General features: G+C 36.1%; 1 protein-coding gene across 3 annotated transcripts in view; it reads left to right on the plus strand.

Annotated features, from left to right (window-relative positions):
• Positions 1-23,519, plus strand: part of BRD10 (bromodomain containing 10) — a 112,781-nt gene that overhangs the window by 38,656 nt on the left and 50,606 nt on the right. For all 3 annotated transcript variants that reach the window (XM_082618064.1, XM_082618065.1, XM_082618066.1), the window contains one exon: positions 20,770-22,187. In XM_082618064.1, the coding sequence (XP_082474190.1) occupies positions 20,770-22,187 (1,418 nt within the window). The remainder of the gene's footprint in view (positions 1-20,769; positions 22,188-23,519) is intronic.

The raw sequence follows: 23,519 nt of genomic DNA on the forward strand, positions 1-23,519 counted from the left end.
TATAATTGGTAACAGTGGTGTGTTAGTTTCTGCTTTATAACAAAGTAAATCAGCTATACATGTACATATATCCCCATATCTCTTCCCTCTTGCATCTCCCTCCCTCCCACCCTCCCTATCCCACCTCTCTAGGTGGTCACAAAGCACCAAGCTGATCTCCCTGTGCTATGTGGCTGCTTCCCAGTAGCTATTGGTTTTACATTTGGTAGTGTATATATGTCCATGTCACTCTTTCACTTTGTCTCAGCTTACCCTTCCCCCTCCCCATGTCCTCAAGTCCATTCTCTAGTAGGTCTGTGTCTTTATTCCCATCCTGCCCCTAGGTTCTTCATGACCATTTTTTTTTTTAGATTCCATATATATGTGTTAGCATATGGTATTTGTTTTTCTCTTTCTGACTTACTTCACTTTGTATGACAGACTCTAGGTCCATCCACCTCACTACAAATAACTCAATTTCGTTTCTTTTTTATGGCTGAGTAGTATTCATTGTATATATGTGCCACATTTTCTTTATCCGTTCATCTGTCGATGGACATTTAGGTTGCTTCCATGTCCTGGCTATTGTAAATAGTGCTGCAATGAACATTGTGGTACATGACTCTCTTTGAATTATGGTTTTCTCAGGGTATATGCCCAGTAGTGGGATTGCTGGGTCATATGGTAGTTCTATTTTTAGCTTTTTAAGGAACCTCCGTACTGTTCTCCATAGTGGCTGTATCAATTTCCATTCCCACCAACAGTGCAAGAGGGTTCCCTTTTCTCCACACCCTCTCCAGCATTTATTGTTTGTAGAATTTTTGATGATGGCCATTCTGACTGGTGTGAGATGATACCTCATTGTAGTTTTGATTTGCATTTCTCTAATGATTAATGACGTTGAGCATTCTTTCTTGTGTTTGTTGGCAATCTGTATATCTTCTTTGGAGAAATGTCTCTTTAGGTCTTCTGCCCATTTTTAGATTGAGTTGTTTGTTTTTTTGATATTGAGCTGCATGAGCTGCTTGTGAGTTTTGGAGATTAATCCTTTGTCAGTTGCTTCATTGGCAAATATTTTCTCCCATTCTGAGGGTTGTCTTTTGGTCTTGTTTATGGTTTCCTTTGCTGTGCAAAAGCTTTGAAGTTTCATTAGGTCCCATTTATTTATTTTTGTTTTTATTTCCATTTCTCTAGGAGGTGGGCCAGAAAGGATCTTGCTGTGATTGATGTCATAGAGTGTTCTTCCTATGTTTTCCTCTAAGAGTTTTATACTGTCTGGCCTTACATTTAGGTCTTTAATCCATTTTGCGTTTATTTTTGTGTAGGGTGTTAGCAAGTGTTCTAATTTCATTCTTTTACATGTAGCTGTCCAGTTTTCCCAGCACCACTTATTGAAGAGGCTGTCTTTTCTCCATTGTATATTCTTGCCTCCTTTATCAAAAATAAGGTGACTGTATGTGCATGGGTTTCTCTCTGGGCTTTCTATCCTGTTCCATTGATTTGTATTTCTGTTTTTGTGCCAGTACCATACTGTCTTGATTACTGTAGCTTTGTAGAATAGTCTGAAGTCAGGGAGCCTGATTCCTCCAGCTCAGTTTTTCTTTCTCAAGATTGCTTTGGCTATTTGGGGTCTTTTGTGTTTCCATACAAATTGTGAAATTTTTTGTTCTAGTTCTGTGAAAAATGCCAGTGGTTGTTTGATAGGGATTGCATTGAATCTGTAGATTGCTTTGGGTAGTACAGTCATTTTCACAATGTTGATTCTTCCAATCCAAGAACATGGTATATCTCTCCATTTATTTGTATCATCTTTAATTTCTTTCATCAGTGTCTTATAGTTTTCTGCATACAGGTCTTTTTCCTCCTTAAGTAGGTTTATTCCTAGGTATTTTATTCTTTTTGTTGTAGTGGTAAATGGGAGTGTTCCCTTAATTTCACTTTCAGATTTTTCATCATTAGTGTATAGGAATGCAAGAGATTTCTGTGCATTAATTTTGTATCCTGCTACTTTACCAAAGTCATTTATTAGCTCTAGTAGTTTTCTGGTAGCATCTTTAGGATTCTCTATGTATAGTATCATGTCATCTGCAAACAGTGACAGCTTTACTCCTTCTTTTCCGATTTGGATTTCTTTTATTTCTTTTTCTTCTCTGATTGCTGTGGCTAAAGCTTCCAAAACAATGTTGAATAATAGTGGTGAGAGTGGGCAGCCTTGTCTTGTTCCTGATCTTAGTGGAAATGGTTTCAGTTTTTCACCATTGAGGATGATGTTTGCTGTGGGTTTGTCATATATGACCTTTATTATGTCGAGGTAAGTTCCCTCTCTGCCTACTTTCTGGAGAGTTTTTATCATAAATGGGTGTTGAATTTTGTCAAAAGCTTTTTCTGCATCTATTGAGATGATCATATGTTTTTCTTCCTCAGTTTGTTAATATGGTGTATCACATTGATTTGTGTATATTGAAGAATCCTTTATATAAATGTCAACTTTCTGTTTTCACTCAACGTTATGTATCTGAGATTTAACTGTTGAATTATTTCATTCTAGTTTATTTCAAGTGGTAGTATATAATATTATATTATCTGACTGTAATACAGTTTATCCATTTACCTGATATGATGCACATTTTGGATTATTTCTAGTGTTTTGTTATTATAGAATGCTACAGTAAATATTGATGTATGTGTCTTCTTTGAGGATGGAGGTACCGATAGATATGTGTGTATGTGTTCATTCTACTTTGTTTTTAATTTTATTTTTCTTCTTTATGTTTTGACCCACTCAACCCATTTTTCCCACTTCCCACTCTCCTTCTCTGGAAACTACCAATCTGTTCTTTTTTTTTTTAAATTCCACATATAAGAGAGATCATACAGTTTTATCATTCTGTGTCTGACTTTTTTCACTTAGTGTAATGGCCTCGAGGTCCATCCACGTTGTCACAAATGGCAATATTTCCTTCTATTTTGTGGCTGAATAATTTTCCATTGTGTATATATACCACATTTTCTTTATCCATTCATCCATTGATGGATACTTAGATTGTTTTTATATCTTGGCTGTTGTATATAAGGGTGCAGTAAACATGGGGGTACATATATCTTTTCAAGTTAGTATTTTTATTTTCTTCAGATAAATGCCTGGAAGTGGAATTGCTGGATTATATTGTAGTTCTATTTTTAATTTTTTGAGGAGCTGTCATACTGTTTTCCATAGTGGCTGCACCAGTTTACATTCCCAACAGTGCTCAAGGGTTCCCTTTTCTCCACATCCTCACCAGTACTTGTTATTTTTTGTCTTTCTGATAATGGTCATTCTGAAGTTGTGAGGTGGTATCTCATTGTGGTTTTGATTTGCATTTCCCTGATGATTAGTGATGTTGAGCATCTTTTCATATACCTGTAGGCCATCTGTGTGTCTTTGGAAAAATGTGTATTCAGATCTGTTCATTTTTTAATCAAATTGTTGGTTTTTTGCTATTGGATTGTATGAGTTTTTTTTATATATTTTGGGTTTTAGCCTCTTACCAGATACATGATTTGCAAATATTTTGTCCCATTCAGTAGGTTGCCTTTTCATTTTGTTGATGGCTTCCTTTGCTGTACAGAGCTTCTAAGTATGATGCAGTCACACCTAGTTATTTTAGCTTTTGTTGTGTTTGCTTTTGTTGTCAGATTCCAAAACTTTACCAAGACCTGTGTCAAGGAGCTTACTGCTTATCTGTTTCTTCTAGGAGATTTATGGTGTAAGGTCTTATGTTCAAGTCTTTGATCCATTTGAGTTAATTAATTGTTGTATATGTTGTAGGAGAGCCATCAAATTTCATTCTTTTGCATGTAGGTGTCCACTTTTCCCAACACAATTTATTGAAGAGATTGTCCTTTCCCCATTGTATATTCTTGGCTCCTTTGTCATAAATTAATTGACTCTATATGCATGGGTTTATTTCTGGGCTCTCTGTTCCTTTCCATTTATCTGTGTGTCTGTTTTTATGCCAGTATGCTACTGTTTTGATTACTATGGCTTTGTAGCATCACTTGAAGTCAGGGAGCATGGTCCTTCCAGCTTTGTTTGGTCTTTCACCTCCTGGGTACTTCATTCTTTTTGATTCAGTTGTATATTCATTCTGCTTTTAATCTTATGGTCATGGCAAGTTCTTCAGTGTTTTTTGGAGTGTTGCTGCACTAATATATTCTTTTTAAAGTTGTTGTGAGGAGGTTATATTGATAAAGTAGTTACCATCATTATTGATAAAGTAGTCACCATAATTATTGGTTTTGTTTTTAAAAATTAATTCGTTTATTTATTTATTTATTTATTGGCTGTGTTGGGTCTTCGTTGCTGTGCACAGGCTTTCTCTAGTTGCAGCGAGCGGGGGCTACTCTTCATTGCCCTGTGGGCTTCTCATTGCGGTGGCTTCTCTTGTTGCAGAGCACAGGCTCTAGGTGTGCGGGCTTCAGTAGTTGTAGCATGCGGGCTCAGTAGTTGGGGCTTGTGGGCTCTAGAGCACAGGCTTAGTTGCTCCGTGGCACGTGGGATCTTCCCGGACCAGGGCTTGAGCCCATGTCCCCTGCGTTGGCAGGCAAATTCTTAACCACTGCGCCATCAGGGAAGCCCTCCCTCAGTCTTAAGTGCCATCATTGTCCAATATTTTAGTTCTTTCTGGTTCTTAACTGTCCAGCTGTTGCCACAGTTCAAGTTTTTATCCAAGAGTCTGTCCTTTTCTCATGTTATACTTTCTTCATAAGTCATCTCATCCATTCCCATACCACCTATATACAGAAGACTCAGATATATGTCTCTTGCCCAAACTTCTCTAAGTTTGAGACCTAATTGCATATTTAACATGTTCTCTGGATGTAGTATCTATCACTGACAGTATCATTGTCTCTCATCTATCAGGAAACAGGTGGCACATTCAAAATGAGAAAATTCAAGGAGGGTTTATTTCAAAAGAGATTGGATTATAGCTGAACATTAAGACATGAGGCTGTTAGCCAGGGTGAGCAAGAGGGTGTAGTTACTGGTACCCATGAGAGGATTCCAAAGAAGAGTCTATTGAGATGATACCTTGTGTTGAAGGACACAACTCCCCCCCTTTTATTTAAGTCCATTTATAAAACTTTTATTCCACTTATATGAACTTAATACATGTGTTCTTAACAATTATGCTAGTATTGTTCATGAAAATTTAACAAGACATTAAACAAGACAGCCATCAGCTCAGGTTATTTCCCTATTAACTATTTTTACAGCACATGCATGTTAGGCAAATACCAAAAACCTCACAGAGAGGAAGCCAAGGGAATAAGTACTTTACCTTACTTTTCCCTACTTTCCTGTCTTTATCTGATCCTTGCCAGGGCTCCCTCAACTAAACCTAAGGCAAGCTAGTTTATGACATTGCCTACTGATACAGTTAAACTACACAGTGAAGGGTAGAGAATAGATCTGCAGGCAAACAAAAGATATTTGCTATAGATATCTTCTTCAAATTGATTACATCAAAAATTAATTATGAAAGCATAATGCTTACACCTAAAACTTGATCTCACTGTAGTGCTTCCTATCTTTATGAATGGCACCAGTATCTATTAGATTATTTAAATTAGAAACCTAGGATTCATCCAGGACATCTTCCTTTCCCTTATACACAAATCAAATTCATCCCCAAATGTTGACACTTTTATTTCCTAATCTCTCTTGAATCTGCTACCCTCTATCTTCTCTGCCTCCATCCAGTTCCTTAATCTCTCACTTAGGCTACTATAATCTTCTCTTAATTGGTGAAACAGTTGTCCTCCTTCCATTCTGTTTTTCACATTAAAGCTAGAATGAACTTTTCCAAATGCAAATTTGATCATGCCACTTACCTATTCCCATTACTTACACCTCCCCAAAACAAAGCAAGTCAAGTACACACACGAACTTTAATGGCTTAATATAGTTTATAAGACCCTGCCTTTACCTTTGGCCTCACCCTATCTCTCTAACCTCATCATATGCCTTTTTTCCCACATTCTTGCTATCCTTGCCACACCTGCCTTCTTTTTCTCTCTGCAGTGCCAAGAGAGCGTTAACTTTATGTACATCCGAATTTAGAGTTTACATAAAAACAGATGTAAAATGTATCAGGAATAGTGAGACTTCTTCTTTTATCTTAACCTTTGTTTTCTAAATTTTCTAAAATAAGCATGTTTTTCTTTTATAATTGAAAATACAGCAAGTATTAAAATTTATAAAGTGCCACATAACTAGTGAGATAGGCTGAGTTTTTTAAATGTCTTTTGAGCCTCTCGCAAGATTTGTTTTGAGTCCTTAGAAGGAAAATGTGACATTTAGTCATCAACATGTGGAATGGTACATGGGAGTGCTAAACAAAGCCTCCCTCTCTATGTACAATTATCTGTCATAATCTATCATGATAATTTTATCAATCTATCAATTCTTTCGATCTCATATCCTCTCGAGAGCTAGTCAGAGACTAGCTGAGAATATAGCTACTGTAAAATTTGGTCTGGAAGGGGCTTTGAAAACATCATAAAGAAAGGTCAGATTGGAAGACAGGGAAGGTTGCAAGGATCATATGATTACAGTAGTTGTGCTTAAGACCTGGACGTAAGCTTCTCTCTTTTTTTGTTTTGTTTTTTGATTAAAACTTTTGGCATAAGAAGTGAGAAAATAAAGTTTTACTCCTGCTAATTAGCTTTGAACAACTTTTTGTATCAGAAATTCAAGTTGGCAGCAAGCTGAATAATTCTAGTCCATATTATAATATGGTAATACTTCAGTTAACTGATGGGCGTCTGATAATTTTTAGGTGACCATCTGGGCAGACATAAACCTAAGAGTAAATTATTTTAAAAAATCTTTTAAGTCCAATAGTTAGGTCTCTGATTTGTGATCTATTCCAGTTAAAGGAAGGGAATCCCTACTCTGTATTTTAATTTTTATACAGTAGGTAGTCTCCCTTTTTTGTACAGTATATGCCATAAAAACCATGGTTTCTTAAATCAGATTGCAAAAATCCAAAATCCTGGCATTCCTATACTACTATCTTTATTTACCTGGATGCATTGGAAACCAATGCAAAGGAGATGGCAGATGATATGTGTTGAACAGAAAGGAATAAACATTGAGTAAGGCTTGGTAGTCTGGCCGTCTTCAGGTAAATGCTGTTAGGGCAGCAGCCTATCTTGGGGCTGATTAGTGTACAGAAGCACTGTTGATTTAGAAGACAGCAACACTACAAGTCAAAGTTCTGGGAAAATTGAGTGAAAGGGCTGGTTAATTTGTAGTTGCTGGAGGGAACTCCCTGGCAGTCCAGTGGTTAGGACTCCACACTTCCACTGCAGGGGGTCCGGGTTCGATCCCTGATCAGGGAACTAAAATCCTGCAATCTGCATTGTACAGCCAAAAAAAAAAAAAGTGTAGTTGCTGGAATAGTCTTTAAGCTACTCATGACCACTGCATTTTGTTTATAATGGTGACATTGAGCCATTAAGGAAAGATTAAATTATATTTTATATACTTTGTTTATTAAGCAGGAATATATATAATACATTTTAGATAATATTTTAAAAATAGGGCTTCCCTGGTGGCGCAGTGGTTAGGAGTCCGCCTGCCGATGCAGGGGACACGGGTTCGTGCCCCGGTCCGGGAAGATCCCACATGCCACGGAGTGGCTGGGCCCGTGAGCCATGGCCACTGAGCCTGCGCGTCTGGAGCCTGTGCTCCACAACGGGAGAGGCCACAACAGTGAGAGGCCCGCGTACCGCAAAAAAATAAAAAATAAAAATAAATAAAATTGTTAAAATTGGAAGTTAGCTCTCCTTAAGTAAATTTCAGTTAATCTGGGATATGACATGATTAGGTAGCAGTTTCAAACATTAAAGTCTACTCTAGCCATATTAAAAATATTGGACCTCTTCACCATTCTTTTTTTGCAAAACTATTTGGATTACTAGAAATAGTGTGCATGCTTTTATACTCATTTCACATGTTTGTCTAAACTTACTGGTATTTTATTGATTTGGAAATCATTGGAGTTAAAGTAAAAATGTTTCCTACATTTTTGTGAATTAAATTCTATGACTTATGATTAAGTGATTTATTTTCAAATTCTCTATAACACAAAATAACAGTGACTTAATGAAGTAGACATTTGTCATTTGTGACCACCCAGCATTTTTGAACAGCTGCCCAACATTTTGGTAATTTCCCATGTTGTAAGTCCTGACTTCCCAAAGCAGATGCCAGAAAATTTATATTCTCAAACCCACTCATAGCTAAGGTAGAGGCCTGTGACCTGTCATACTCTTCTCACTTGAAATTGCTTGGGACCAACATGAGGTGGCAGTCTTGGGCTGGGAAGTTAATCTTTTGGCAAAGGTGGTGGTGGGAGCTTCTAGTTGTTCTAGCTTCCTGGTATCAGAAATGCTAAGTAGTAGTGGAAGTCTAGTTTTTACTGGAGAAGCTCTCAAAGTGTGCTTGGGATTCATATCTTCATATCTATTAAGTTTGGCTCTGTTACCCTTAACAGAGCTTAATTCCTTCTCTACTTTAGCTAGAAGAGATTCTGTTGTTGGTAGCTAAGTAAGAAGCTTGACTGAACACTTAATATGAATGGTTGGTTTTCCTAAAATATAATATTTTATATTGCTCATTTTAGAAAATGTAAATAAATGTCATGCTTTCCTTTTTCATGCTACCAGTTTACATGCTGTGTTGTATTGTTTTTTCAGTTAATGGATTATTTTGGATTACAGCTCCTGTATATGTTTCTTACTAGACTGTAAACTCTTATTTAAGAGTGTGGTCCATGCTTTCACCTCTTTGTATTCTCACACATGGTAAGCATTCGATAAACTTTATAAAACTAGTAAAGTTAGGATACGTTAAAACGTAATTTTCTTTTGTAAAGCTGTTCACTTGTTAGTGATGTTCCTACCAAGTTATACCTGACCAAAATAACCTTAGGCACAGCTTCTGTTCGTATTTTACATAGTAACAGGTAAACATTCTTGAAGCCAGTAAGGAGCAACTTCAAAAATGAGAACTTGTCCAGGAAAAAAAAATTGGGGGACACTTTTTTTTTGTTCATTTGGTGATGTTTACTTTTACTTCCAGTTTTATTGAGAAATGATTGATATTCATCACTGTATAAGTTTAAGATGTACAGCATGATGGTTTGACTTACATATATTGTGAAATGATTACCACAGTAGATTTAATTATACTGACCATCTCATATAGATGTAATAAAAAGAAAAGAGGGACTTCCCTGGTGGCTCAGTGGTTAAGAATCCACACAGTGTTTTTTAAATGTTTTAATTATATTTATATTTAATTATATTTTAAGTGTTTGACTAAGTTTTTTTAAATTGGCAGATTATAGATATTAACTCTAGAGCTCTTTGGCAAGCTCCCATTCTGTATATACCATACTGCTGAGGATTGGGACAGAGACTCACAGCTCTAGGTCTAAAGGATTATTCTGTGTTACACTGGCCTACACCAGACCAATCTTTGTTTCTCTTTCTCCTGCCTCTTCAGTACTCATGGTCTGAGGCTAGAATCCATCATTCTCCCCTAAAGGGTTTAGTTTATAGGGAACAGGAGAGTAAGTAGCAGCCCTTGAGTAACTCAGGCAATCTCCACATTTCGCAGCATCATACCCCAACTAAGTCATGGCCTTTCCAGGCACCTGAGCCAACAGAATTTGTGAATTATTGCCTAATCTTCTTCCAAGAGTAAGCCAGTTGGTGCTAACTTTGGCCCACCAACGGCAAACTGTTTGTATTGCTGGCTCTTAGGCTAATCACTGTGTAAGCCTAAGAAAGTTATCTTATCGCCCTTTTATGTCCTTAGTGTCCCCATCTATAAATTGAACAAATAGTGTCTGAAATTGCCATATCTCTAGCCTTTATTGGCCAAAGGTTGCTAGCACTGTTTTAGTCAAAACCAAGTCCATAGAAGTGTCTTGGTCTGCTCCAGCTTCTTTCATTTTCTTCCCTGAGCACTAGTTGTTACTCTTTCACCTCCACAGAAACAGAGCATGATTGATTGTGACAGGGTTGACCAAAATCAGTTTCTCTGCCAAGCATACTAAATGAATGCACTTTTTGTTGGTTGGTATTCTAATAGATAGTTTTCTATACCAAACTTCTAAACAAGCTCTGAGTTACATTTCATGAGAAATAACTTGAAAACCTTTTCTTTAGCTAACAACAGAATATTGAAGAAATGATTACCCTTCTCAGTATATATAAAGTGTAGAGAAACTCAATTTCATGGTAAAATACACAATATCCATAAATCTAACAGGTAAGAAATATAATATCCATAAATCTTTTTGGTATTGGCTCTTTAATATCTCCTGGCTAATATTCTTTTTGAAAAGTTGATTTAAGAATTTTTTTTTATTTCATTGGCTGTATAGTTTAAAAGTTACATAGTACTATTAAGGCTTCTAATTAAAGACAACAGCCTTACTTCAACCCATCTTCTATTTCATGACTCAGAAACATCTACCTTTAACTTTTTAGCCATTTTTTCTAGTAATTATTTCCACATTTCTAAATACATGCTTATTGCTAGTTCTTGATTTTTCAGTTTGGCATTATCTGTTGACATCCATCTTTGGAAGATGAGATTTATTTCACTTACAACTGTTTCCACTCACTTGGAAGTTATATGCTCTATTTCTGTTGTTAATTTTGATCTTTTCTGCCTCATCTGTCTTATATATGATCGATGAATAATTTAGCTCTATCTCACTTTTTACTCGCCAAACTAAACATTATTGTTACTGTTTTTTGTAGTATAATGTTTATTTACCCACATGATTCACATTTGATTTGTTCTTCAATTCTTCTTTCATCTTAGAACTCCTTTCTGTGATCATTGTTTTCCTGAAGTATATACTACAGAAGTATTTTCTCTGTATCTTGAAATTTGGATAGTTTCTATTACTGTCTCCAAGTTCACTAATCTTTTCTTCTGCTACGTCTAATTTGCCATTAGTCCCATTCAGTATATTTTCATCTCAGACATTGTAGTTTTCATCTCTAAAAGTTCAATTTGGGTCTATTTTATATCTTGCATGTCTCTACTTAACTTTTTGACCATATATATTACAGTTTCAATAACTACTTTAATGGCCTTATTTGCTAATCCTAACATTTGTTTCATTTCTGGGTCAGTTTTGAGTGATTGATTTTTATCTTCTCATTATGGATCATGTGTTTCTATTTTGTTGTATGCCTAGTATTTTGGTTTGGATGCCAAACATTGTGAGTTTTACCTTGGTGGGTGCTGGATATTTTTATATTTCTATGAATCTCCTAGAGCTTTTTTTCTGGAATGCAGTTAATTACTTGGAAACAGTTTGGTCATTTTGGGTCTTTTATGATTTGTTACTTGGGTCCAGAACAGTGCTCAGTCTAGAGCTAATTATTCTCTACTACCAATGCAAGACCTTGCTGAGTATTCTATCCAACATCCCATGAGTTATGAGTTTTTCCAGTGTGGCTTGTGGGAATAGACACTATATTTTCTAATCTTTTGGATGTTTTCCCCCACCTAGTTTTGGGTTGTTTCCTTACATGCAAACACTAGTCAGTGCTCTGAATATTTGAGGGGGACTCTGTACATCTTTGCTGTTCTCATTTTATGCAGCTCTCTCTTCTTTAGTATTATGTCCTATAGACTTTAGCTGCCTTGGTGTCTCTGGATTCTTGACTTCTTCTCAACTCAGGGAGTCTGCTAGGCTCTACCTGGGTTCCCCCTCCTGCATCATGGCCTGAAAATTCTCTCAAAGCAGTAACTGCAACAGTTGTTGGGCTCATCTTCTCTGTTTCCCGTCTCTCTGAGATCACTGTCCTTTGCTTGATGTTTAGATTCTTACAGACCATTGTTTTATCTATTTTGTCAGGATTTTTATGGTTGGTTCAGGTAGGAGAGTAAATATGTTTCCTTGTTACTTCATCAGGTGGAAGCAGAAGACACTTTAGAAGTTTTTACTTTACTTAGAATGAGTTCTGCTTTTTGTCTAAATGAAAATGACCTTAATTTATCCTCATCTGTGAATGATAGTTGTTTCTGGTTTATTTTGTTGCTATTGAGAAATCTCTCAATCTTTCTGTGATTGTTGTATATGTAATCTGTCTTTTTCCCCCCTGACTGCTTGTAAGATTTTTTTTTGTCTTTGATGTTTTATTATTTTATTATGATATGCCCAAGTGTGGTTCTCTTAATTTACTTTCTTGGGCTTTTTGAATTGGGGATTTGTGTCCTTTATCATTTCTAGGAAATTCTCAGCCATTATCTCTTCAAATATTGCCATCATCACCACTCCCCTACCCCTCTTCTGTATTCTTATTTCTGAAGCTCCAACTGGGTGTTTGTTAGACTTTAATCTGTCCTCCCTCTTTTTTTTTTTTTTTTTGCGGTATGCGGGCCTCTCACTGCTGTGGCCTCTCCCGTTACGGAGCACAGGCTCCGGACGCGCAGGCTCAGTGGCCATGGCTCAGGGGCCCAGCCGCTCCGTGGCATGTGGGATCTTCCTGGACCGGGACACGAACCCGTGTCCCCTGCATCGGCAGGCGGACTCTCAACCACTGCGCCACCAGGGAAGCCCTGTCCTCCCTCTTTTACTTCTTTAACATGCCTGTTTTATACTTTGTTTCATTAACTGAAATTTTCGAGATGAATTCTTGTGAAGGCTTTAGGACCCCGATTTTTCTATGTAGGGAAGTTTTTTTCTTTTGGTTATTTTGGGTTTTTTTGGGGGGGGGTTGCCACACTGCATAGCATGCGGAATCTTAGTTCTCTGACCAGGGATCAAACCCGTGCCCCCTGCAGTGGAAGCTCAGAGTTTTAACCACTGGACCACCAGGGAAGTCCCATATGTGGGAAAGATTTTCAAGTGTGTAGTTTCTTTAATATATAACAGGATTATTCAGATTTTTATTCTTCTTGTGTCACTTTTGTTAATTTGTGTTTTTCAAAAAACTTGCCTGTTTCATTTAAATTTTCTCTTGGCATAAAGTTTCTTATAATATCCTTATATCATCTATATCTGTAGAATTTACAGGATGTGCCCATTTTCATTTCTGGTATTGGTTTTGTGTGTGTGTATGTTTATTTTCTTCATCAGTATTGCCAAGGGTTTATTAATTTTAATAATGTTTCCAAAGAACCAACTTTCGAATTTAATGATTTTTCTATTGTATATTTGTTTTATATTTCATTGATTTCTGCTCTTTATTTCCTTCTTTCAGCTTTGGGGCTTTGATTTGCTGTTCTTTTCTAGTTTTTTTTCTTTTAATGAACACGTATGTTTGATTTCCAACTTTCCTTCTTTTCTAAATATACATTCTTAACTATAAATGTCCCTCAAAGTACTGCTTTAGTTACATGCATCCCACCACTTTTAATTATTATATATTTTTCCTTCCATATTTCCATCTCTACTCATTTGCATGTTTAAAGTCTGTTATTTTAGTACCTACCCTAGAAACTTTCATATGCATAGTTAACTTATTAAAGCCTAATCAGTATTTTTACCATTTTCCTGATTAATACAAGGACCTTGGAACACTTTTAACTGTAATCATTTCTCACCCAGCTTATTTGTTATTGTTGTAATGTATTTTAATTCTATCTTCTTTTTAAACTCCACAAAACATTTTTATCATTTTTTTTCATTTTTATCATTTTATGCCCTGTCTATATAGATACAACTATATATTACCACTTTTTTGCTCTTTTCCCATCTCCGATCATCAGTTAAGGAACACTGACCTTTATTCCATTTGAAGTAAATCCTTTAGCATTTCCTTTGGATGAGGTTCTGTTCATCACAAATATGGAGTTTTTGTTTGAAAATATCTTTATGTTTGTCTTCATTTTTGAAAGATATTTTTGCTGTGAATGGATATTTACATTGATAGTATTTTTTAATATTAATTAATTAATTTATTTATTTATTTTTGGCTGCGTTGAGTATTCATTGCTGCAGGCAGGCTTTCTCTAGTTGTGGCAAGAGGAGGCTACTCTTCGTTGTGGTGTGCAGGCTTCTCACTGCAGTAGCTTGTCTTTGTTGTGGAGAACGGGCTCTAGGCATGCAGGCTTTAGTAGTTGTGGCACACGGGCTCAGTAGTTGTGGTGCACAGGCTTAGTTGATCTGCAACATGTGTGATCTTCCCGGACCAGGACTCGCACCCACGTCCCCTGCATTGGCAGGCAGATTCCTAACCACTGCACCACCAGGGAAGTCCCGATAGTTTTTTTTTTAAGTACATTAAAGATATTCCATTGTCTGCTGGCTTCCATTATTTCTGTTGAGGAGTTAACTGTAAGTCTTTTTTTCTTTTAATTTCTGTATTTTTCATATTTAGAAGTTTTCTTTAGTTCTTTTTCAAAACTGCTTTGCATTTTAAAATAATCTTTCTCTTTGCCCTTGTTTTCAGTTTCTTTTCACTAGACGTATTTTGCACCTCCTAAATTACCTACGTCTATAGATTTGGGGGGGGTCATACATTTTTTCCTATCCCTCAACAGTAACTTATTTCCTTTTATATTTTGTGTTTTTTTGACTGTGAACTCATTTCTTGTTACTGAATCAGTGTGGGAGTTCCTTAAGATCTAGTTATAAGGTTCATTGCCTCAGATAATTTATTTTTTTCTGTTCAAGTACCTGACAACAATTTTGACATGAGACCACATTAAACTTTTTGAGCACCCAGGAAATGTGAATGTGGTCAGTAAATCCACATGAGTCAGCTTACAGTTACAAATTCTTAGAAGAGATTTTATTTTTTCTCCATCCAACACTCCTATTGTGAAGACAGTTTTCCTTTCAGTCCCTTAGTTGGGGCCAGCAGAAGGGACTGTTGTTGCTAGTACACCCTTCTGCTAATTTTGTGGGCTTTTGGAGTCCCAGCTTTGTACTGGGGAAGCCAGATTCTATCATCCCACAACCACCCCCATTCAGTAAAAAGCTAAAGCTCCTCAAAACTATAAGCACTTTTGAAAAAAAAATGAATTTTACCAAAAATCTCTAGCATTGCTTAGATATTTAAATGTAATTAATATACATAAATGCTAAATCACAAATGATAGTTTCTTTATTAACTTTTTTAATGAACCAGAACTACTTGATCAGATAATTTGTTGTATCCATAATAACAAGGTAGTTATTGTGTGACCTCTTAGCCAGAAATATAAAAGTAAGTTTCTTCTATAAAATGAAAGTCCCGATATTGCTAAAATAGTATTCTTACTTTGTATTTGTTTTAACAGATTACAATATGATAGTACAGAAAAGTAGCCAGTGTCAGACACTCTGCCTCGATTTTCATTTAGAGTCCATGAATTAGTCACATATTTATGTTTTTATACATCTTTTCTAGAGAAAGAGCTCTCACTCTTGAAAATTCAAGAAAAAGAAGTTTTTATATTTTTTCCCCTTGTTGGTGCATTTTAATTTCTCTCCCAAAACCTTATATGCTTTTATTTCTTTAAATACAGCTTTGTTGAAATATAATTCACATACCATAGAGTTTACCTATTTAAATATAAAATCCAGTTGTTTTTAGTATATTCACAGAGTTGTGCAACCATCACTGCAGTCAATTTTAGAACGTTTCATCACATCAAAAATAAAGACTAATGGGACTTGCCTGGTGGTCCAGTGACTAAGACTCCATGCTCCCAAAGCAGAGGGCCTGGGTTCGATCCCTGGTCAGGGAACAAGATCCCACGTGCTGCAACTAAGAGTTCATATGCCACAACTAAGATCCAGCGCAGCCTAAAAGAAAAGAAAAAGACTATGAAGTGACTTCCCATTTCCCCCACCGCCCCAGTCCTAGGAAACCTCTAATCTACTTTCCATCTCTATTCATTTCTGGACATTTTATATAAATGGCATTATATAACATGTGGTCTTATGGGTGACTTCTTTCACTTAGTACCATGTTTCAAGGTTCATCCATGTTGTAACATGTATCAGCACTTCATTTTTTTTAATTGGCAAATAATATTCCATTGTACAGATATACCACTTTCTTTTTTTTTTTTTGGCAGTTTGTCAAATGCTTTTTTTTTTTTTTAAACATCTTTATTGGAGTATAATTGCTTTACAATGGTGTGTTAGTTCCTGCTGTATAACAAAGTGAATCAGTTATACATATATATATGTTCCCATATCTCTTCCCTCTTGCGTCTCCCTGCCTCCCACCCTCTCTATCCCACCCCTCTAGGTGGTCACAGAGCACCAAGCTGATCTCCCTGTTCTATGGGACTGCTTCCCAGTAGCTATCTATTTTACATTTGGTAGTGTATATATGTCCATGCCACTCTCTCACTTCGTCCCAGCTTACCCTTCCCACTCCCCGTATCCTCAGGTCCATTCTGTAGTAGGTCTGTGTCTTTATTCCCGTCTTGCCCCTAGGTTCTTCATGACCTTTTTTTTTTTTTTTAGATTCCATATGTATGTGTTAGCATACGATAGTTATTTTTCTCTTTCTGACTTACTTCACTCTGTATGACAGACTCTAGGTCCATTCACCTCACTACAAATAACTCAATTTCGTTTCTTTTTATGGCTGAGTAATATTCCATTGTATATATGTGCCACATTTTCTTTATCCATTCATCTGTTGATGGACGCTTAGGTTGCTTCTATATCCTGGCTGTTGTAAATAGAGCTGCAATGAACATTGTGATACATGACCCTTTTTGAATTATGGTTTTCTCAGGGTATATGCCCAGTAGTGGGATTGCTGGGTCGTACGGTACTTCTATTTGTAGTTTTTTAAGGAACCTCCATACTGTTCTCCATAGTGGCTGTATCAATTTCCATTCCCACCAACAGTGCAAGAGGGTTCCCTTTTCTCCACACCCTCTCCAGCATTTATTGTTTGTAGATTTTTTGATGATGGCCATTCTGACTGGTGTGAGATGATACCTCATTGTAGTTTAGATTTGCATTTCTCTAATGATTAATGATGTTGAGCATTCTTTCATGTGTTTGTTGGCAATCTGTATATCTTCTTTGGAGAAATGTCTCTTTAGGCCTTCTGCCATTTTTAGATTGAGTTGTTTGTTTTTTTGATATTGAGCTGCATGAGCTGCTTGTAAGTTTGGGAGATTAATCCTTTGTCAGTTGCTTCATTGGCAAATATTTTCTCCCATTCTGAGGGTTCTCTTTTCATCTTGTTTATGGTTTCCTTTGCTGTGCAAAAGCTTTGAAGTTTCATTAGGTTCCATTTGTTTCTTGTTGTTTTTATTTCCATTTCTCTAGGAGGTGGGTCAGAAAGGATCTTGCTGTGATTTATGTCATACAGTGTTCTGCCTATGTTTTCCTCTAAGACTTTGATAGTGTCTGGCCTTACATTTAGTCTTTAATACATTTTGAGTTTATTTTTGTGCATGGTGCTAGGGAGTGTTCTAATTTCATTCTTTTACATGTAGCTGTCCAGTTTTCCCAGCACCCCTTATTGAAGAGGCTGTCTTTTCTCCATTGTATATTCTTGCCTCCTTTATCAAAGATAAGGTGACCATATATGTATGGGTTTCTCTCTGGGCTTTCTATCCTGTTCCATTGATCTATATTTCTGTTTTTGTGCCTGTACCATACTGTCTTGATTACTGTAGCTTTGTAGTATAGTCTGAAGTCAGGGAGCCTGATTCCTCCAGCTCCGTTTTTCTTTCTCAAGATTGCTTTGGCTATTTGGGGTCTTTTGTGTTTCCATACAAATTGTGAAATTTTTTGTTCTAGTTCTGTGAAAAATGCCAGTGGTTGTTTGATAGGGATTGCAATGAATCTGTAGATTGCTTTGGGTAGTATAGTCATTTTCACAATGTTGAGTCTTCCAATCCAAGAACATGGTATATCTCTCCATCTGTTGGTATCATCTTTCATTTCTTTCATCAGTGTCTTATAATTTTCTGCATACAGGTCTTTTTTCTCCTTAGGTAGGTTTATTCCTAGATATTTTATTCTTTTTGTTGCACTGGTAAAAGGGAGTGTTTTCTTAATTTCACTTTCAGATTTTTCATCATTAGTGTATAGGAATGCCAGAGATTTCTGTGCATTAATTTTGTATCCTGCTACTTTACCAAATTCATTGATTAGCTCTAGTAGTTTTCTGGTAGCATCTTTAGGATTCTCTATGTATAGTATCCTGTCATCTGCCAACAGTGACAGCTTTACTTCTTCCTTTCCGATTTGGATTCCTTTTATTTCTTTTTCTTCTCTGATTGCTGTGTCTAAAACTTCCAAAACTATGTTGAATAATAGTGGAGAGAGTGGGCAGCCTTGTCTTGTTCCTGATCTTAGTGGAAATGGTTTCAGTTTTTCACCATTGAGGACAATGTTGGCTGTGGGTTTGTCATATATGGCCTTTATTATGTTGAGGAAAGTTCCTTCTGTGCCTACTTCCTGGAGAGTTTTTATCACAAATCGGTGTTGAATTTTGTTGAAAGCTTTCTCTGCATCTATTGAGTTGATCATATGGTTTTTCTTCTTCAGTTTGTTAATATGGTGTATCACATTGATTGATTTGCATATATTGAAGAATCCTTGCATTCCTGGGATAAACCCCACTTGATCATGGTGTATGATCCTTTTAATGTGTTGTTGGATTCTGTTTGCTAGTATTTTGTTGAGGATTTTTGCATCTGTTCATCAGTGATATTGGCCTATAGTTTTCTTCCTTTGTGACATCTTTGTCTGGTTTTGGTATCAGGGTGATGGTGGCCTCGTAGAATGAGTTTGGGAGTGTTCCTCCCTCTGCTATATTTTGGAAGCGTTTGAGATGGATAGGTGTTAGCTCTTCTCTAAATGTTTGATAGAATTCGCCTGTGATGCCATCTGGTCCTGGGCTTTTGTTTATTGTAAGATTTTTAATCACAGTCTCAATTTCAGTGCTTGTGATTGGTCTGTTCATATTTTCTACTTCTTCCTGGTTCAGTCTCAGAAGGTTGTGCATTTCTAAGAATTTGTCCATTTTTTCCAGGTTGTCCATTTTATTGGCATATGGTTGCTTGTAGTAATCTCTCATGATCTTTTGTATTTCTGCAGTGTCAGTTGTTACTTCTCCTTTTTCATATCTAATTTTATTGATTTGAGTCTTCTCCCTGTTTTTCTTGATGAGTCTGGCTAATGGTTTATCAATTTTGTTTATCTTCTCAAAGAACCAACTTTTAGTTTTATTGATCTTTGCTATCGTTTCCTTAATTTCTTTTTCAGTTATTTCTGATCTGATCTTTATGATTTCTTTCTATTTATCCATTCAGCAGTTGATGGATATACAAATACCAAATACATTTGGTAGTTTTACTCTTTGACTATTATGAGTAATGCTACTCTGAACATTAATATACAAGTTTTTGTGTGGACATATATTTTCATTTCTCTTGGACATATACCTAGGAGTAGGTTTGCTGGGTCACATGTTTAACCTTCTGAGGACCTGCTAGACTGCCTTTGAAAGTAGCTATATCCTTTATAGTGTATGAAGTTTCCAGTTTCTCCATATTTTTACCAATAACTGTTATTATCTCTCTTACGATAATCATCTCAAGATCATTATCGTAAGAGAGATACCAATTCATGTATTGGTATCGTATTGTGGTTTTGATTTACATTTCTCTAATGGATAATGATATTGAGCATCTTTTCATGTGCTTATTATTCATTTGTACATATTCTTTGGAGAAATATACACTTTGTCCATTTTTAGTTGGGTTATTTTATCCTTTTATTATTGGGTTATAAGTGTCCTTTTATTTTCTAGATACAGATCTCTCATTAGATACATGATTTGCAAAAATGTTCTCCCATTCCATGGTTGTCTTTTCACTTGATGATGTCCTTTAAAAGCACAAACATTTTTAGTTTTGATGGTGACCACTTTATTTTTTGTTGTTGTTGCTGTGCTTTTGGTGCCATATCTCAAAACACTTTGCCTAATGCAAGATCACAAAGCCTTCTTTTTATCTAATTTAATTTTTTTTAATTAAGAAAATTTAAAGCAGTGCCCGTAAAGAAATTTTTAAGGGGAAAAAAGCACTTATAATCTCATCAACATAGGATTCACGTATTTTTGGAATACTGTCATCTCCTTGTTCAGTATTTGCATATTTTCATTATTGCTATTGTTTGTTAAGTACTGTATTGTGTTCTGATATTTTTGTGTTTATGCATGATATTCATAATTTTAATTTTAAGGCTATATAATATATCCAGCTTATTTCCCAGTTATATAATACTTCTTTATATTTTTATTTTTCTTATACAGAACTCCAGTTAACACTGACAAACATGTAACTTTTTGCTTCTATTGAATTATCTTCTTAGAATAACTTTTTAGGAATGGAATTATCAGGTCAAAGGATGTAAACATGTTTACAGCTCTTACGTGACATCATATTACTTCTAGAAAGCACTAAACTGTGCTTTTGTGTAGTAAACATTTAAAAAATGTTTTTCATTTATTTTGAAGTTGATACACATTGTGAGTTGAACAATTTTACTTTGAATAGCAATGTTAGTGATAACCCTCCATCAGTAAAACTCAGGATCAAGTTATATGTGTATTTCTTCATCTGAAAAAAAAAACACAATAGTACATCTAATGGGACACTTTGTACTGATAGTGAAAACTGGAACAGCCAGTTGCCTTGTTGACTGAAGATAAATATGACATACTTAAAATTTAGTATTTTATGGTATTCTCTACTTTAAGTAATAATAATATAATTTGTTAAATTTTCTTTAGGCTTCGGGAGCAAGAAAGAAAAGAAGCAGAAGAAGCTAGTCAAAAGGAAGTAGAAGAATGGGAAAGAAAACTTCTAGCTCAAGCAGCTCCAACTTGTATGGAGACCATGTGGGAAATTCCAGCAATCGGGCATTTCCTTTGTTTAGCCCAGCAAATTCTAAATTTGCCAGAAATAGTCTTTTACGAATTGGAACGCTGTCTTCTGATGCCTCAGTGTAACGCTTTTCTATCTAAAATAATGACTTCTCTATTAAGTCCTCCCCATCGCAGACCTACCTTACATCGAAGACCTACTTTGCCTTATAGAACCTGGGAAGCAGCACTGAGACAGAAAGTACAGCAGTGGTACACGGCTGTAGGGCAGACTGAAAATCCCAATAACTGTGCTGAAAAACTTGGGTTGTGTCCTCAGTTTTTTAAAGTTCTTGGAGAAGTTAATCCATTGGAAGAAAAACCTTTTCATGAACTACCTTTCTACCAAAAAGTGTGGTTACTTAAGGGTCTTTGTGACTTTGTGTATGAAACACAAAAGGAAGTTCAAGATGCTGTACTTGGACAGCCTATTCATGAATGCAGGGAAGTTATCCTTGGTTACGATTATTTGGAGAATGCTTATGTACATTTCCCACAGTTCTGTGGTGCAGATGTACGGATTTATAAACAGAGACCTTTTCAAGCCCCAGAATTTCCAGTTCCACCCATTAAAATACAAAGAGTACCTCGGATTAAACTGGAGAAATTGAAGTGTGACTATGTTAGTGCAAGTAATGGAGAACATAGGTGTAGTAGAGAAGGCCTGCCCTCTGCCTTCAGGAAAGGGCAGGAAATTAGTTTTGATCCAACTTGCTGCCCTGCTAAAATGAACTTGGATAATCATGACATCTCTGTTGAAATGGAAGTGAAATCCAACTGTGAAATTAGAATTCACAGGCCCTGTGAAATGAAAATAACTGATTGTTGTAAAGAAAATTTAGAGAAACCAGGCAGCCCAGGGGAAGTTACTGGCTTTGGAGAGCCTCTCAGTCCAGGTGAAATAAGGTTTATAGAAAATCAGGAAAAATATGGTGAAGCTTCCAGAGTAAAGCCTGAACCCAGTCCATTAAAAGAAAATGCTCTGAAATCTTGCCAAATACATGTAAATGGAAGTCACAGTGATCATCCAGAAATTAACTGCCACAAAGTTGTAAGGGATATTCTATTAGAACAGTCACTGCAGAGCCACAAGAAACTCAAAGTAACTAAAATGAGGGCAAAAAAGAAGAAAAAGAAAAAAAAGAAATTGAAAGATGTTTTGAATGAAAACTTACAAAGAAAGCGCGAAGGTCTTCATTCCCTTGCATTCAAGTCTTACAAACCTGAGATCCAGAATAAGTTATTGATCATCAAAAAGAAAGCAAAACACAAGAAGCACAAATCTGGTAAGCTAACACAAATGGGTGAGAATTACATTTTAGCATATTTCAAGTAGTGCTTTCAATTAGGCATCATGGAAGGCTCTGATTGACAAAATGAAATAACGTGTGTGTATGTGTGTGTATATGTATGTATGTATGTTTAAAGGTCAAGTTTTATATTAGTCCCCATAATTAAAACCCAGAGCAGAAGAGGTTTTTTTGTTGTTGTTGTTGTTTTTGGTTGTTTTTTTTTTTTTGCGGTACGCGGGCCTCTCACTGTTGTGGCCTCTCCCGTTGCGGAGCACAGGCTCTGGACGCGCAGGCTCAGCGGCCATGGCTCACGGACCCAGCCGCTCCACGGCATGTGGGATCTTCCCGGACCGGGGCACGAATCTGTGTCCCCTGCATCGGCAGGCGGACTCTCAACCACTGTGCCACCAGGGAAGCCCAAGAGGTTTTATATATAATACTAACAACAACAAAATACTGGTATAATACATTTGAATTTAATTCTCAGTTGAGAATCTTTGGGCATTATGTTTTTACATTCTCTGGACCAATTTCTCCATAAGTGATGCTTCCCATCATTCTTAAGAAGTGTTTTTTTTCCCCAGGCTAAGGGCAGTACAGTGCAATGGAAGAAGCACTGATATCAAGAGGTATCATTCCCAGAGCTAAAGTTCATAGCAACTAGCTTCTTAAACCAAGGCAGGTTAGATTATTTTTCTGGGTCTTAGTTTTTTCCCACATTATATATTTTTCAGCTTCCTGAAAAATTATTTTAGTATATATTTTCATATCCAGAAAAAAATGTGAACTATAAGGAAAAAATTACATCAACTAATAAGATATGAAGCTTTTTTTTTTTTTACAGGATTTGTAAGTTTGTCTTACACCAGATTTAAGTACTCACTGTATTTGCCACAAGCCTGTTTGAACAATAACAACAAAAAATCCTATGAATAAAGTCTTCAGTGGTTGTTTGCTCTCTTTTTATAATTACTCAGGTGCTTTTGCTTTTCCTGTTGTTTGCCATTTAATCAATTTATGTCTCAGTTACTAAGAGCATAGATGAGATAAAAGCAGATGATCAACTTTATTTATTAACACTAATAAAAAGTTGCTGGATTGGGAAAAACTTGAATTGTTTACCAAAATGAGTTGTGATTTATTGGCATTATATATGGATTTCAGTTTTTTATTCCTTCCCTCAGTAACAAAGGTAATGAAGATCTGACAATAATTTGATGAATTGGCAGATGAGGGAGTGAACTTTGTTTAGGTGATATAGTTGCTGTTATACCTTAGTTACTTAAATCATTAAATACAATTAAATGTATTTTAAAATGTGTATGT

This window comes from Mesoplodon mirus, assembly GCF_964341445.2.
Source record: "Mesoplodon mirus genome assembly, chromosome: 1".
Classification (NCBI taxonomy): Eukaryota; Metazoa; Chordata; class Mammalia; order Artiodactyla; family Ziphiidae; genus Mesoplodon; species Mesoplodon mirus.